This window comes from Zalophus californianus, chromosome 9 (assembly GCF_009762305.2).
Source record: "Zalophus californianus isolate mZalCal1 chromosome 9, mZalCal1.pri.v2, whole genome shotgun sequence".
Classification (NCBI taxonomy): Eukaryota; Metazoa; Chordata; class Mammalia; order Carnivora; family Otariidae; genus Zalophus; species Zalophus californianus.
Genome location: NC_045603.1, coordinates 89,954,320 through 89,970,430, shown reverse-complemented (window position 1 = coordinate 89,970,430; position 16,111 = coordinate 89,954,320). Strand labels below are relative to the sequence as shown.

Here is a 16,111-nt window from a genome sequence, read left to right as displayed (position 1 = left end):
CTTTATTTGCTTGTATTTTTAATGTTTTTAACAAAAATAGCCACACAGATGATTTCAGTTGACTCATTTCACTTCATCATCTAATTTCCAAATACTTCCTTTTTTTGGCTTGTGTACTTATAGTCATACCCAGTTAATCTGCTTTAAAGAATCTACTTTGGGCCTTACTTTGGCCACCTCTACTGAGAGAAATCAATGACTATTTCCTGAATCTCTTTGTGCTGCGCTGACAGTCTTCATTTAACACCCAGAGAGCACAGAACATTTAGTTGTTGCATTCCCTTACATTTGCAATTCATTTTCTGTGTCAATTCATGTGGCTGATATTATAAAAATCATTTTAAACCTAGTTTAACTTTTCTTTTTTAACGTTTGGCTTATTCATAATTTTATGAGCTATAAATTTTATTGCATTGTGAATTGCCTTTCCCATCTGCAGATAACTCTGAGGAAGCCCTTGGAGGAATTGCTTAGGATGTGGTAAAAAATGAAAAGAAAGAGACTTCTGTTGTGATTTGGTTCATGTTAGGCCAAAATGTATCCTTGAGTAGAAAATGACCAGGAAGGAAAAATTTGGGCTCCATAAATCTAGTTTTATTTGAAGTATTCACTCTAGCTGAACAGGTAAATGCTGTCCACAACATGCAAAATGAATATGAAATTTAATACAATTGCATGGTTTACTGAAAACAATACCTCTAACTAATTTGTATAAAGTCCTTCTCAGCGAAAGATTTTCTTCAGTGTGAATTAGCCAGATAAGCTATCAACAAGAACTAAAATGATGAGAATATGCAAGTTTCTGTGTGTGTGTGTGTGTGTGTGTGTGTGTGTGTGTGTGTGTGTGTGTGAAATATTGTCTTAGTCTTGGTACAGTTAAAGCTGGAGTTATTATGATCATACCAAATATTTATTGAAGGTTTTGGGATTTCCACACCCATATTTTATTATTAAGGCAAAGGCAGAAATATGTAGAAGAAAAATTATACTGATTGTTTTCATGTTGGGTTTATTTTTATTGACAGAGTCTAAAGGAATCAAAGGGTATTAAAAAACAGGTAAAATGAATTTTGAGTCCAAGTTCACTTGGTTTGTTGTTTTAGCACAAAAATAATTTTATCTGATCACTAACTATTTAAACTTACTGTTTTTATATTTCCAATAATGTATAATTATTCCTCTAGAGGGTTTGGAGAGGTCCAGTATCAGAGTATTAAGAAGTAGTAGATCTTAGATTTGAATATTGCTCTTCTGGCTCAAACCTCACTCTTTTAATTTTGCTGCCTTGTAGACACTGTCTGTCCATGATACATATTTTCACCATGTCCATAAACACCCAACATGTCACCAGTGTAAGGCCTTTTCCTGAGCTTTTTCTTCTGTCTAGAATGCTTTTCCCCTAGATACCCACATGTCTAACTTCTTTAATCCCAACAAAACCTTGCTCAGATACCATCTTCTCAATCACACAAACACTGAGCTTCCTCTTTAAAATTGCTTTCTGTTTCCCCACTCACACATTAGGGGACCAACTTGTCCTGGTTTGCCTGGGATTTTTCTTGTTTGAACACTGCAAGTCTCACATCCTAAGAAACCCCCTCAGCCCAATATACCTTACTCTGCCTAAGTTTTTTTTTTCCATCCATCCATCCATCCATCCATCCATCCATTCATTTATCTATCTATCCACACAGATACCACACAAACATGTGCGCGCACGCACACACACACACACACATTTAATTGAGTATTTCCCTATTGTAGAATTAAGTTACATAATAGCAGGATGCTTTGCTATTCCCCCCGCCCCCCCGGAAACATTCAATGGCCTCAAAGTAGTGCTCAAAGAATACTTGTTAAATGAATGAAAAAATTTATATGTCAGGGCAGATTAGTAAAAATTAGAATAGAAAGGCCATGTTGATATTCCATCTGTTCAAATAGCTACCAGAATACGTTCTGATTTTTATCATTTTCCTAGCTTGTTCTTACAGGTAAACTCTGTGAGTCAGAGTTTCCAAATGTAATGCCTTAAATACTGGTAGTTTGAACTGAAAATTGAGATTTATATAATGAAAATGCTGATTCATATCAGAATTGTGCTACAGGATAATCAGATTGGATAGAAACTTTCAGTGTGTCTCAGTCTGTTGGAGACACTGTTAGAAAAATAAAGAAAAGAGATGGAAATAATGGGCCTAAAAGAGCATTATAGAACTTGCTTGGCATCTAACTTTAAAGAAGGCATGGAACAGTAAGTACTAGCAGATTTAGATTCAAATTCAATCAACCAAAATGTGCTTAGGCACTTTTATATGTAGCATACAGATATATGTTATCTAGTGAAACAAACCAAACAAAACAAAGCACCAGAACAGAAATATAATAAACCTGGATATGTTTTAGATGGTGTTGGGGAGGAAAATTTTTCATTTACGTTCAAAGATTCTTCCAGCTTGTCTAAGAATTAAGTTGACATGAGACAGACTAACAGAAAAAAAAATCACATTTAATTTCACGTGTATGGGATTCCCACTTACATTAGGGGTTCAAAAGCAGAAAGGCAGAATGAGGTATATACTGCCATCCTGTGCTAAAGAATGGGACAGGGGCCTGGGGCTTCAAGGGGGGAGGAGGGCAATTCACAGGGCAATAAGAAGAGCAGATGTTTGGTAATTAGGTGTTCACGCTGCCATACAAATGAGTCACTCCGATAAAATTTACCTCTGATAATAATTCTAACTCTGGAAAAGATCTCCAATTTATATTCCTCTAGGTACTAAAGGGAGGGGCAAAGGTTTCTCTTGGGACCACAAGATCTCCATTTGAGCCTTCAGGTCAAAATTATCCACATTTTGGGGATTCTTGCTCAGAATACCTTCCGTGGCATCAGTGGGAGTACGACAAGTAAAAATGAAGACATTAGCCCAGGGAAATGGCATGATTTACCAGCATTACTCAGAGCGTCTCTCCCTACACATCTTTATTATGTTTTCTTTTTAGCTTATGTCCTGGCTCTGTGGCTAAGCATTGCTACCTTTCATTTTTCCCCTGCTCCTTTCTCAGTTAAACTTCTGTGGTTTGGGGTATTTCTCCTCTTTCACTATCTTTCACATCCAATCACTGATCAGGCTGTACCCTTTTTAGCTTCAGATATTTTTCAGATTGTCTCCTCTTTTTTATCCTCAGTGTTCCTTAATCAGACCTTTATTATCCTTTGCCATAATTATTGTAAGAGATTTCCTATTGATTACCCTGTCTCTACTTTGGTGACGTTACAATCCTTTCTCTATTTAGCTGTCATCGTCCTCTCTTTACCCTGTCACTCTCCAGGATGAAGCCCTTGCTCCCAAAGAAGACTCATATTGCTCACCATAATCTGGCCTCTCCTTCTCCCTTCAGGGCTCTCTCTGCTTCAACATCGAATTCCTCAGAGTTCCCAACACAGGTATGGCCTTACTTTCTTTCCTTTGGCCCATGACGTTTCCTATTTTGTGAATACTACCCTCTGCAGTTGGCTAAGTTCTCTTCACATTTCCCGATTTATTTCAGCTTTCCTGTCCTCTAGGAAGATGTCCTTATGCTTCTGTCCATGGCAGGTGACATGTTCTTTCTCTGTGCTTCTATTTCACTGTACTTCAAGATCTTACATTGTTACTATTTATAGCTCCTTTGACCACTTTGTCCTTCTCTCTTGAAGACATGGATGGAGTCTTAGTCCTCTTTAAATTGACAGCATCTGGCAAAGTGCTTGCTGATAAGACAACTGTTTATTGAATGATTGAATAAATGAATGAATGTTTATATGGCTTCACTCTTATCAGCATTACATCTACAGGCACGCTGGAGTCATTCATTGATCAGCAATGGACTTCGTTTTAACTCTCTTTTCAAAGGAATCTCTTTGGTTTCTCTCATGGAGAATCTTCTTTTACTTCGACACCTGACCAATGAGTCACACCTCAGCTGTAATGAAATTTTCCTTCTACTGCCAATTCTCTGTTCCTCATGGAAGGATCCATGTTAAAACTTTTTACTTTATTCCCTTCAGACTATTGTAATAGTTTTTTGGCTGGTGTCCCAGCACACATAATTAACAGACTTCAGTTGGTATGAAATGTTGCTTCTAAAATCCAATCCAACACTAGATCAAATAAGCACATAACTCTGGTTTTTGTGTCATCAAAATTAGAGATGGAAAATTATTATTAGTTCCGCATAGACCCATTCCTCTGGGGAATTAAGGCGAAATTATTCCCCTCTGGTGTTTTGTCCACTGAGTTTAAGTGAATCAAGCAACAGGTCCTCTACTATTTCCCTTGGGAGATTCTTTCACTGTCAAATAGAAATGATTAAAAAGAAGAAGAAAAAGACTAAAAAAAAAAAACACCCTTCAACTTATATTAGGTTTTCTTAACTTTTCTCTTTCTAGCCTCTGCTCGGTTGCATTCTGAAGCATCTGTACATGATGGAGTGTACCTTTTGGCCAAAAGGTTTATTTTCCTTTGTGATGCTCATTGAAGGCATTGCTTTTATAATGACCCATTTAGTCCCAGTCACTTGGAAATGAGTTAAATACTGCCTCCTTCACACAGTCTAAATTGGTTTAACATCTTTCAATGCAAGTTATTTGTGTAATTCCCTGCACATGCTAATGTGTACACCTCAATCTGACTGCATAGACATCAGGTCCAAACAAATGATTTCAGGGGCCCAGGAGTGAATTACTGTATTGATCTATTAAATAGACTTAAAATGCTTGTTTGAATTTGGAAGTCACTTGCAATCAGCCACATTTTAGTGAAAGGTTTAGTCTAGGAATGACTTAGTAGGAGGAGGCAAAGCCATTGCCTAACTACCTCTAGGGATCAGTATTCCAAGAAGTTTCCCTGAAGGTTTTGGTGACTAGCAGGCTTTGCTATGAGACTTGATGTCAGTTTTCTCCATTAAAATAATTCTTGAAATCAGATTATGGTCATGGGGGAGAATTGTCCCATGAAAATCTCTCCACAGTTACAATTTACATTCATTAGGGAGGACATTAACACAGGGGAAAGGAAACTTGCTGGAATCTGAAGCTAAATGGACTTCCATTGAAATACCAATTCTTCCACTGTCTAGTGAAACATTAAAAACGTTATTTGGCTTTCTAAATCTCTGATTTCTCATTTAAAAATTGGGAATAGTAAAATAATACTTAAGTGATTGTTGTGGGGATTAAATGAAATAACATATGTAGTATATCTTGGCACATGGTAGACACTCAATAAAATTTTTCTTTCTTTCTTCCCTTCCCTAGTCTTGTTAAGAAGACTATTCTACTATATAAATCAACGAAGATGTGTTGGAAAATGTAGATAAACATCTGCGATAAATTTAATATATATTTTAAAGAGATAGGAAATCAAGGTACAGTTTATGTTTAATTATTGATAAATTACCACAAATGTCATTAAATCGAAAGTTCCATATAAGTTTAAGCTACTACGGCTACTGGTAATATAATGTACTTAGTGATTCATCACATCCCTTAATAGCTTCCTCTTCACCAATAAAACCTTTTAAACTTTTTTTCCAATGTATCTTTGTATAGCCTCAAATATTATTTGGGGCACCTCAAACTTGCCTGTTTGTGTCAATAGTATGTAAATGTATCATTATAAAAAGTCATCTCATATGTTCTGGAGGCCTTTTTCCCCCCTCTTATTTACAATCAATAATAATAATTTTCACTAATATTTTAATCAATAATATTAATTAAGTTCTTGGAGCAAGCAAAGTGTGTGTGTGCGTGCATGCATGTGTGTGTGTGTGTGTTGTTTTGGGGGTGCACAGGAGTGTTGAGCAAAAAGTTGAAGAAGGAAGCGTTATGCCATTTAATTGGATCCTGTCTCCAAAGCTTCCATCACCCTCCAGGCTGGTTTTTGAGGTCCTTGAAGCTTTATTATTTGTTTTGTGTTACGGTGTATCTTTCTTCGTTGCTTAAGTAAAAGACAGTGGATTCTTTGGACTTACAATGTGGGTGTGGTATGGGGGGTGCAGCAGAAGTGTCCCAGCCTTACACTACCAGATGGATTTCTTGCTAGTCTGGGCCAAGACTGTAGGAAGCCAGTTTGATTAAGGTCCTATAGGAAATCCAGGAGAGGATAAACTGCTGTGTGGGTTGTGGTCGTTAGTACGTGAGCTATAAAAAAGCTGGTGGTGTCAAGGATTTCTAGATTGTGTTGCAAGCTAAGTTATGATTCAGTAAAGAGAATCCATCCTTTTTTCACTCTCTGATTTGTTTTCCCACCCCAAAAAAGTTTTTTTTTGCTGCCTTAGCATTTAAGTTGCATGTTATATTTTAAGAGGTTTTCTAACTTTTTTTTCCTTAAATAACTCTGTGAGACAGATCAAAATCAACCCTGGTTGAAGAAAAATAGTTCCTAGAGGCAGATGTTTACTTTAACTTGTTTCTACCTAGAAATAAGCTCTGATCCCATTAAAAGAAGTGTCACAGCAGTATTAATTTGGTTATTTTTACATAAATCTGCATTAATATCCAAGATCCTACTCCAGGTATGCAAAATAAAGTAGCATTAATTAATTAGTGCTACCTCTGTCAACCACATTCAAGCCCAAGATTCAAAGCGTGAAAGTGGCTGAAACACACAACAGGTATATAAACCAATTAGTGCTAATTCATGCTTAGAGGAGACGCATAAAGCAAGTTTCCATACACGCACACACAAAGGAGGATGTCGCAAACAGATACCCTCATGTTTGTAGGTGGAAACAGGACCACACCTTTTCCACTCCTCCCTGCCCCTCCCATCCCAAAGAAACGCGCCGCAGATAACAAACACACACAGGCTGGAGGGACAGAGAGCCTTTGTCAAGAACTTAATAAAGCTCAGATATACAGTTTTTCAAATTGTATTATTTTAGTTTTTAAATATGCCCCACTCTCAAAAACTCAGTGCAGAATTAAATGAGGTGGGGGTCGGGAGATGAATTGCTCTCCATTGGTATATTGTGGGGGTGTGGGGGGTGGTTCGGAGAGGGACGCAGAGGGAAGGGAAAGACAAGGAAGGAAGGAGGCAGCAGCGACGAATTCTAAGCAGTAAGCAAGACAGAAATCCTCCAACGGCTGTCTATATACTTTGATTCACTAGAGCAGACAATGTTACACGGGGAGAGATTAGAGAACAGAAGAGGACAACACTTTGGGAAGAACTGTAATTTATGAAAACAACAAAGAAAAAGTGCCCGTGAAGGAGATTAAAAACAACTTTTCCTTTTCCTGAATATCCTCCACCTTCTTAACTTTCGTAGTAACAACACAGCACATAACTCAAGAGTGTGGTCATCCCCATCCTGGACCATCGTTAACACCTTTTCTCTGAGGTCTGGACTTTGGAGAAAAGTTAGAAGCAACTTAACTTTCACCAATGGGAGAATTAAGAAAGAGCTTGTATTAAATTCTCATATGAACATTATACAGCAGGTAAATTGAGTGAAGTAGACCTACATTTATTAACAAGGAAAAAACCTCAAAAACGTAAGGATGAATGGGGAAAAATGTGCAAAATGATATATCCAGTATGACACCATGCATATAAAGTTTAAAAACTAAAAAAAAAAAAAAAAATTAGTTATCGTCATGGATACATACATAGGAATGGGAATGATAAGCAGGAATTTCGGAATAGAGGTTACGTTCAGAAAGAGTAGAGGGAATGGGATTGGGTAGAGCTGATACACGGGCTACAGCTCTGTCTACAATACCATATTACTCCCTTTCTTTTCTGTAAGAATAGAACTTCCACCTGAGTTTAAAAGGGCACTTGGCTGCCTAGCTAGAGATTATGTTTTCTGGTCTTTCTTGCAGCCATTGCATGCTCATATGACTAAGTTCTTGGTAGCGTGATTAGAAGTGATGTGTGTGACTTTCCAGTCATTTCCTTAGAGGAAATTGCTGTCTCTGCATCTTCTTCCCCTTTCGTAAGTGCTGGAATATGGGCATAATACTGGTAATCTACTCTCAACACTGAGAACATGGACAGTACACCGGGGCAGGGGTCCTTGGGCCGATGGCCTCATCTGATGCATATAATAGTAATTCATTAATGTTCATTCTTATGTCTCATTTTGTTGTGTGAATACACCATGGTTTATCCTGTTGATGGACATTGAGATCATTTCCTGTTTGGGGCTATTAAGAATATCCTTATATAAGTCTCCTTCCTCAAAGATTAGAGTTTCTCTGTGGTATGTTCTGTCTTTAGTCTGTTTGGGCTACTATAACAAAAATACTGTAATCTGGGTGGCTAATAGACAAACATTTATTTCTCACAGCAGGCTGGGAAGTCCGAGATCAAGGTGACAGCAGAGTCAGTGTCTGATGAGGACCCAGCTTCCAGATGGCCATAGTTCCTCTGGCTCCTCACATGGCATAAGGGGCAAGTGAGCTTTTTCTAGTTGCTTTTTAAGGGCCCTAATCAGTGAAGGATCCAGACTCATGACCTAAATCACCTCCCAAAGGCCCTGCCTCCTAATATCATCAGCTTGGGAATTAGGTTTCAACATATGAATTTGTGGGAGACACAAACATTCAGACCATGGCATATATATTTAGGAATGGAACTGATGAATCATAGGATATGTCTATGTTCAATTTTCCTTAGTACCATCAGAATAAACTTTTTTCTAAGTGGCTGTAACAATTTAAATCATCACCAGCAGTGTGTCAGAGATACTCACCTTGTTTTTGATTAAATTTTAATTTTTTAATTTATCATCATTTTAATTTTCACAGTATCAATTATTCACTTTTTTACTGTGATCTTAGTTTACATTTTTCTGATTACCAATGAGGATAGGGATTTTTTTTTTTTTTTTTGCAAAAGGGCAGTGCTGTTTTTATTCAACTGTCTTATCACAGAACTACCAGAACATATATGGCAGAATCAGGAAGGTCCCCGTCCTGGCTTCGGGGAGAGCAGGCAGCATCTCTCTTCCCGCCACAGCCCTGCGGGGACAGTCACCTAGTGCAGGACAAGGCAGCGGGTGTAGCTCTGCACAGAGAGCCTGGCCTGAGAGGGGGAGTCTGGACTTGGCTAATATTGTCCACTCTGAGCACCATACTGCAGCTTTTAAATAGCAGGACATCCTCCTGCCCCACTACCGGGCCCTCAACAGGACTGTCCAGGAACCTTCTGCCCAGCAGACCAGGAGGGTCGTGAACGGAGGTGACCACTCAGAGGGAGATGGGCCACCTTGGAAACGGTTGGGGGAGGTACTTTTCCCCAACACTCCTGGCGGGGGTGGGGGGGGGCAGCTGTCCCTGGGCTAAAGTTCTCAAGGGGAAGCAAGGCTGAAAGCAAAGCTGTGGCAAGCCCGGAAGGGACACCAGACTTCCTAAGAACCTAGGGGTGTGGGGAGGGGAGCCCTGGGAGGCTCAGACGTGCTCCGTGGGGCCGGGGCCGCCGGCATGGGAGTGGGCAGGGGCCGCAGCCTGCAGGGGGACAGCGCTGGGCTCCGGGGACGCCAGCACAGGGACCGAGAAGCCATCTGCCGAGTCTGTGTCGAGGTCCAGCCTCCAGTACGCTTTGCACAGAGGCAGGTCATTAGCTTCGCAAAGACTTGAGCTTTTCCACCACCAGAAACCCAGGGGCAGACAGGAGCAGGCAGAGACTGACGGAAGCCGGGGCGGGGTGCGGGGGCGGGGAAGCAAGATAGAAGCAGAGTTACGAAAACACAGACCACACCCCAAACCTGCCTTTCCCCTCCTCTTCTCTGTGCTAGCCCCTCTCTACGCAGGCCTGGCTGGGGCGGGGGGGGGGGGGGGGGGGGGCGTCTGGGGCTGCCCTTGCTTCAGGGTCCAATACAGCATCCTACAGGAGGGGCCCTTCCAGGACCAGCCACCAGCAGGCTCTGTGACCTTGGCAGGTCCCTCTGACTGACCAAGTGTATTTCCCGACTGACAGCCATAAGGCTGAGCCAGCCCGTGCCGCCGCCTCCTATCCTGGCTCCAGCTGTCTAGAGCTCGCTATGGTCTCTCCCAGTCACTACACTTTGCGAGGACCCCAACAGCAGATACCCCGTCTTGTTTTTGTTTTCGGGTTCTCCGCCCCGCAGGGACTCTGCTCGAATCAGGACAGAACCAGGGGCCCTGGTGTTCTGTGCGGCACCACTGTACCAGCTGTGCGGCCGACAGGCCCGCAGGCCCCCTGAACTCAAGTCTCCCTGCCTCTAACACAGGTCAGCAGCGTTGGCCTGCCCAGGCACGGGAAGGCGGGAGTGAGGATGCAGGTGAGGAGTATGACTCACTACCGCTGTCCAGGGGTGACTAGAGCTCAGAGGTCCCACACCTATCTGACCCCAACCTCCCTCCCTCCTTTGCTTCTTCTGCCTTCAGTGGTTTGGGCACAGAGCGGCATCCCAAGGAGAGCAGAGGGCAAGAGGTAGAGAAAGAGCGAGTCACGAGCAGAGAGCGGGCGAGTGTGGACACTGGCATGCGGGGCATGGCAACCTGTGTTGGCTTTTGGGGAGGGGCACAAAGCCCAGCAGCCGTGACTCAACTGAGCCCTGGCCTTACACAGGTATTTACAGACGAGGGAGGAACTCAGCCTCCTAAGGCACCAGGGACAGCAAAGACCCCCCTGGGTGAACCAGAGACTGGCACGGCAGGACGTGGGAAGCCTGGCCCTCAGGCCCCTGGGTTTCCTGCAGTTTTGTCAAAGTGACTTGGGGCAGGTCCCTCACCACCACCCCTAACCTGACCCTCAACTTCGAGAGGCAGGACTAAATTGTCCTGTAACCACTCAGTCCACAAGCCTGGTCCTTGGGGGCAGCAGGAAACAAACATAGGGAGGTGAAGGGATTCTGCAAAATCCACGGGGCTGTGAACCAGGTCCCTGGCATGGTCTGAGACACAGACAGCACCCCCACCCCAGGGACCCACTCCAGACCCTTCTCTGAAGGCCTGGTGTGTACGAGGTGCTTGCCGCCATGTCTGCTGAGCCGATGGGTATCAGGGACGAGAGGTGGCCCCAGAACCCTCTGGAAAAGTCTGGAACCACTCCGGCTGGACAGTGGTACTGTCCTTTCCCATAGAGGCCAAGATGGCCAGGGACAGTGAGGGCTGGCATTGAGTACAGGGCAGGGAAACCAAGGCCCAGACCACAGACCATGCTGGCTCTGGGCATCTGTGGCCCCAGCATGGCCTCCACGGGGCAGAAAGGATCACTTGAAAAAGCCACCACAGGAAGGACACATTTGTCTGGGCAAGGGCATGGGGGGGCACCGCTGCGTTTGAACAGAGACTTGACTTTCTGAGCTAATGGGGACAAAGGTATAAGGCTTCCCCGTCTCCAGCTTCAGTTCCCCCGTGTATATTTATTACACCTGGACTCTAATTTCTCAGGAACCCTTGGGCTCAGACGTCTCAGGTTTCAGGATTCCAAGTGGTGCACGCGGGCTGGGGTGACAGGTCTTGCCCACTGCTGTATCCCTGGGGCCCAGCATGGGCCTAACATGTTGGCAGGCTCTGGTCTGTGAACCATGCTGGGCTGAACAGGAACTCAGTGGTCTGGGTACCCCAGGCCCAGCTCTCAAGGCCATCCTCTGCTCGGGTTTCTTCCTCCTTCCCACCCCCACACCACCGTGGACCCTGACACACACGCTGAAGATTCGGGGATACGCACATGGAACTGCATCCCTAGGCAAGCACTGGCATCCCGCACATTCGGGGCATGAGCCTGGGCTGCCAAGAGAAGCTAGCCCAGGCCTGGCTGGAACGTTTAAATATTGACCAAGAGAAGCACACAGGCCCGGAGTGAGGCAGTCGACAGCCCCAGCACAAATGCTTGGCTCTGCCCTCGGTTCTGGGGCTTGGCCCACCAAAACCCTGAAGTTCTGTGACTTTCATCCTGCTGCCCAGGGCCTGGCAGGCTGCGTAAATTGTCCATCAATCGCTCTGACCGTGAGCTCTGCTCTGAAACCCAGGCACGTGTCTGTGCTGCCAAGACCAGGAAGGGTTTGCGAAAACGGGGCCTTCGGGCCCCCAGCTGTGCTCTGCGCAGGGTCCAGCCCTATCGGTACCTGGACGAGTAATACTCTTCCTCTAGCTCATACAGGTCGATGGAGATCTCGTCCCACAGAGCAATGAGCTTCCTGTCACACTCCTCCTGCAGGGCTCGCAGCTGCTGGTTGCGCTGGTCAATGGCCTCATTCACTGACGGGAACTCATTGAGGATGAGGAATTGCTTGAGGTCAGACACCAGTTTCATCAGGGACTCACCGGCTCGGACAATGTTGGCAGCTCGAACGTGCATCTTGTAGTTGTCCTGCTCGCCCTGAGTGGCCCTTGACACTTGCGTCTCGTCCTCGACCTTGGCGGTCTTGATGATCTCGGTGAAGTTGTCCATGATGGACTTGACATTTCCTTGAGCCGCTTGTTATAAGACTGCAGCAGCATCTCCTTGCTCTGCGGCAGGGCTCTCTGCTGGGCCATGGCGGGGCCTCAGGCAGCGCGGAGGCGGTACCCTCTGCTCCGTAGCCCCGGAGGGCCGCCGCACCCACAGCCGGCTGGCTCCGGGGGGGGGGGGGGGGGGGGGGGCTCGGCCGGGACCACCCTCCCTCCCCCCGCGCGCCCACGCGCTCCGGCAGCGGGATTTTTTTTTTTTTTAAGACTTTATTTACTTGACAGAGCACAGGGGAGCAAGAGCAGGGGGAGGGGCAGAGAAAGAAGGAGAAGCAGACTCCCTGCTGAGCAGGGAACCCCGACAGGGGGCTCAATCCACCCTCCCCGCCCAGATCCTGGACAGGAGTCCCGAGTCCCAAAGGCAGACACTTAACCCCCTTAACCAACTGAGCCACCCAGGCACCTCCCCAAGGATAAACATCTTTGCATATGCTTGGGGCTATTTGCCTTTGCTGGGAAATGCCCATCCACATTTCTGCTAATTTTTTCTATCGTGTTGTCTTTTGCTTATTGGTTCTACATATAAATCCTTTGTTAAAAATATGTGTAGCAAAAGTCTCCTGTTCTGTGATTTGTCTTTCTTTTTTTCTTTTAAAGATTTTATTTACTTATTTATTTGAGAGAGAGAGAGAGAGAGCATGTGGGGAAGAGCAGAGGCGGAGGGAGAGGAAGAGAGAATCTCCAGCAGACTCCATGCTGAGCACAGAGCCCAACTAGGAACTGGATCTCACTGAGATCAAGACCTCACCAGGAACCAAGAGTCAGCCACTTAACCGACTGAACCACCCAGGCACCCCTCTGTGATTTTTCTTTTTAACTCCTTATGTCTTTTGATGAATTCAAGTTTTTAGATTCAATGTAGCAATATACCAATATTTTACTATATGGTGTGCCAGTTTTATTATCGTTTAAGAAATCCCTGCATTCTGAGGTTGCAAAGATATTCTATATTTTATTCTATAATTTCCATAGTTTTACCTTTCATATTTGCCTTAAATCTACAACTAGTAACTGATTTTTGGATATGATATGGGTTAAGAATCAAATCTAATTAATTTCCATGTAGATAACCAATTGTCCTAGACCCACTGATTTAATAACACTTATTCTCCACCCCCCCCACCCCCCCCCCCCACTGATCTCTAATTCTTGCTCCAGGTTATTTGTGTGGGATTATTTTTGGAAACTATCTTTTCCACTATTCTACTTATTTAACCCCATGCAAATGCCACATGTTCCTATGATAACTTTAATGGAAGTGTTGGTGTCAGGATATATCTCCTTCTCCTCTTCTAATGGAAGATTATTTTAAAAAGTCTTGTTTCTTTGCTATTTTATCTTACCTTCAGAATCAGATTGTCATCTTGTTCCATTGTATTTGTAGATCCCATTGTTCTTATAGATTAATCTGGGGGATAATTTTGGCTCCTGTTCTCATTTTGTTTTTAAGTTTAGGTAAACACCCTTCTTTTGTATAACTTGATCATAAGCCTGACTTTTATACATTTTTGTTTTATAGAGGTTATAATCTTGATTCAAAATTAAACAGAGCAAGTAAAGAGGTAATGGGTAAAAAATGGTTTAAAAAAAGAAAGGAAAAGAGTTTTGGTTGTTGCTTAAAGGAGAAATTTATACATTCAGGAAAAAAAAAATACCTTAGATGGAAACAATGGAAGTGCAAGTCCTAAAGGAAAAACGTGAGGAGCAAAGCATGTGCTTGATCTTGAAGAGCGAGGTAAGGAAGTAGAAGCCATGCTGGCTACCAGCTGGCCCAGATTGGTGTAGGATGGCTCAGCTGCATTTTGGAGCACTCCCTGAGGGAAAGAGCAGAGGATCCTGAGGTAAATACTGAGGGTGGGAAAGAATGAGTTCATTATGTAAATAATAGTTGCAAGCCAGATGTTCATAGCTTGGGTATACCTTACTTGCCTAAGGCAGTTGTACAATGCATTTTGAGCAAGTTTTCATATCCTCAGGGGCCTTGCTATCAAATTCCAAAATTACTCCCTCTCCTCAGACAGCTTTTCTCACAACTGCTGAAAAAAGAAACTGTTAGGAGGCCTTCACATTGAGGAAATGCTGGTAAAGTGTGTTGCATGCAAACAGGAACATAGTGGGAATTGAGCAATTCAGATAATTATTGTCATGAATGTTGGACTGTGTAAGAAAAAAAAAAGAAAAGATCTTGGTTTTCCGTGTTTGTATACTGAAGTACATAAAATGAAAAAAAAAAAGAATGCCATGAACCTAATTTTTTAAAAAACTAAATAGGCTTTTAGCTGCTCAGATCCCATAAAAATCAAAAGGACAAATGTGACTTAAACTTGCTTTACTGAAGCAAATTTTCACAACCTGGCATTTAAAGTGAGCTTTGGGGCTCTCAAATAATCCCACAGGCATGTAAAATCTGGTAATATCTGCATGTAAGTATTCTGCTCTGGGATTTGGAATCCCAATTGGCAACCTGGGAAAACCATATTACTTACACTTGGTCAAATAGTCTCTAATTAGTTCTTCTGACCCTCTTGTATACTAATAAATGGCCCATTACAGAACATTAAGACTGAATTCTTTCCATTAAAAATGATTTCCTTGCTAGTGAACATGATCTAGGTTTAATGTACAATGTTGGTTAACATTAGATTGTTCTAATGTACAGTGAATGCTTTCAGTATGAAGTGATTGTAGCACTAATTAGGCTTTCTGGTTCAGTCAATTAGCTGAGAGGGGGATGAGTCTTCCTACAGTGGTCTAAATATTGCTTATATTCTTAGTTTGTTTTTGGTCTATTACTTTTTGATCTAAAGAGCTGAAAGCTCTAATGTGAAATTGTATAATGAGCCTTGGAAAATTATGAGCCTAAAGAGACTTTCATATCACCTCATCAGGTCAATTTTCAAGTTTTATTTGGTTAGTGGTACAAACAGCCTGATGCCATAAGAACTTCTGGGATTCTGGCACATTCCTCAGAATTTCCAAGGTCCCCTTGGCACCTAGTGCAGTGTCCCATATAGTAAGACTACATGGTAGATTAATATCATTAGATGATTCTGAGGAACTGGCCATTGATATTTCTGAAATGCTTATCTAATCAATCAATATACAAATATTTATTGGGCATCTATATGTGCCCAGAACTGTGCATGACAGGCCCTAAGGAAAATTTAAAAAAATGCATTAATAAGGCTCTGTGAAACAACACCATAGGGATTAAATTGTATTTTATTATTTTAGATACTTATAATTATCTTAAATTAGGAGTATCCCCAAAAAACTGGGTCATAGGCTTACTAACCATATGTGAATCAGAATGTTCACTAGGAGGTCAGGGAAGATTTTAATACAAGCACATTTTTTTTTTCCTGAGTTGATATGGTGGGAATTGTACTCACTAAACTAATATTTATTGAACACCTGGCATGTGCCTAGCACTCTGCTAGGTTCTAGGCACATAGACAGAGAGTTATGACTGCCTTTTAGAAGAGCATGGTCACATGGAAAAGAGGGAGACAGACAAATAAATATTCTGGTTAAATGGACTAAGCATCACCATAGCTGTGATTATAGTTTTAGACAGACTGACCCCATCTCCCTGCTGAGCTGGGCTTTGCTCATCCAGATGGAGAGGCAAGAAGTCTATGACTG

The 16,111-nt window shown here is 42.9% G+C and overlaps 1 protein-coding gene across 1 annotated transcript; it reads right to left on the bottom strand.

The window, feature by feature from the left end:
* Positions 1-12,074: 12,074 nt before the first annotated feature.
* LOC113922689 (mediator of RNA polymerase II transcription subunit 22-like) lies at positions 12,075-12,496 on the bottom strand. The gene is given in 2 exon segments (XM_035721870.1): positions 12,075-12,424; positions 12,427-12,496. Coding segments are annotated over 2 exon segments (420 nt in total).
* Between the last annotated feature and the right edge of the window lie 3,615 nt (positions 12,497-16,111).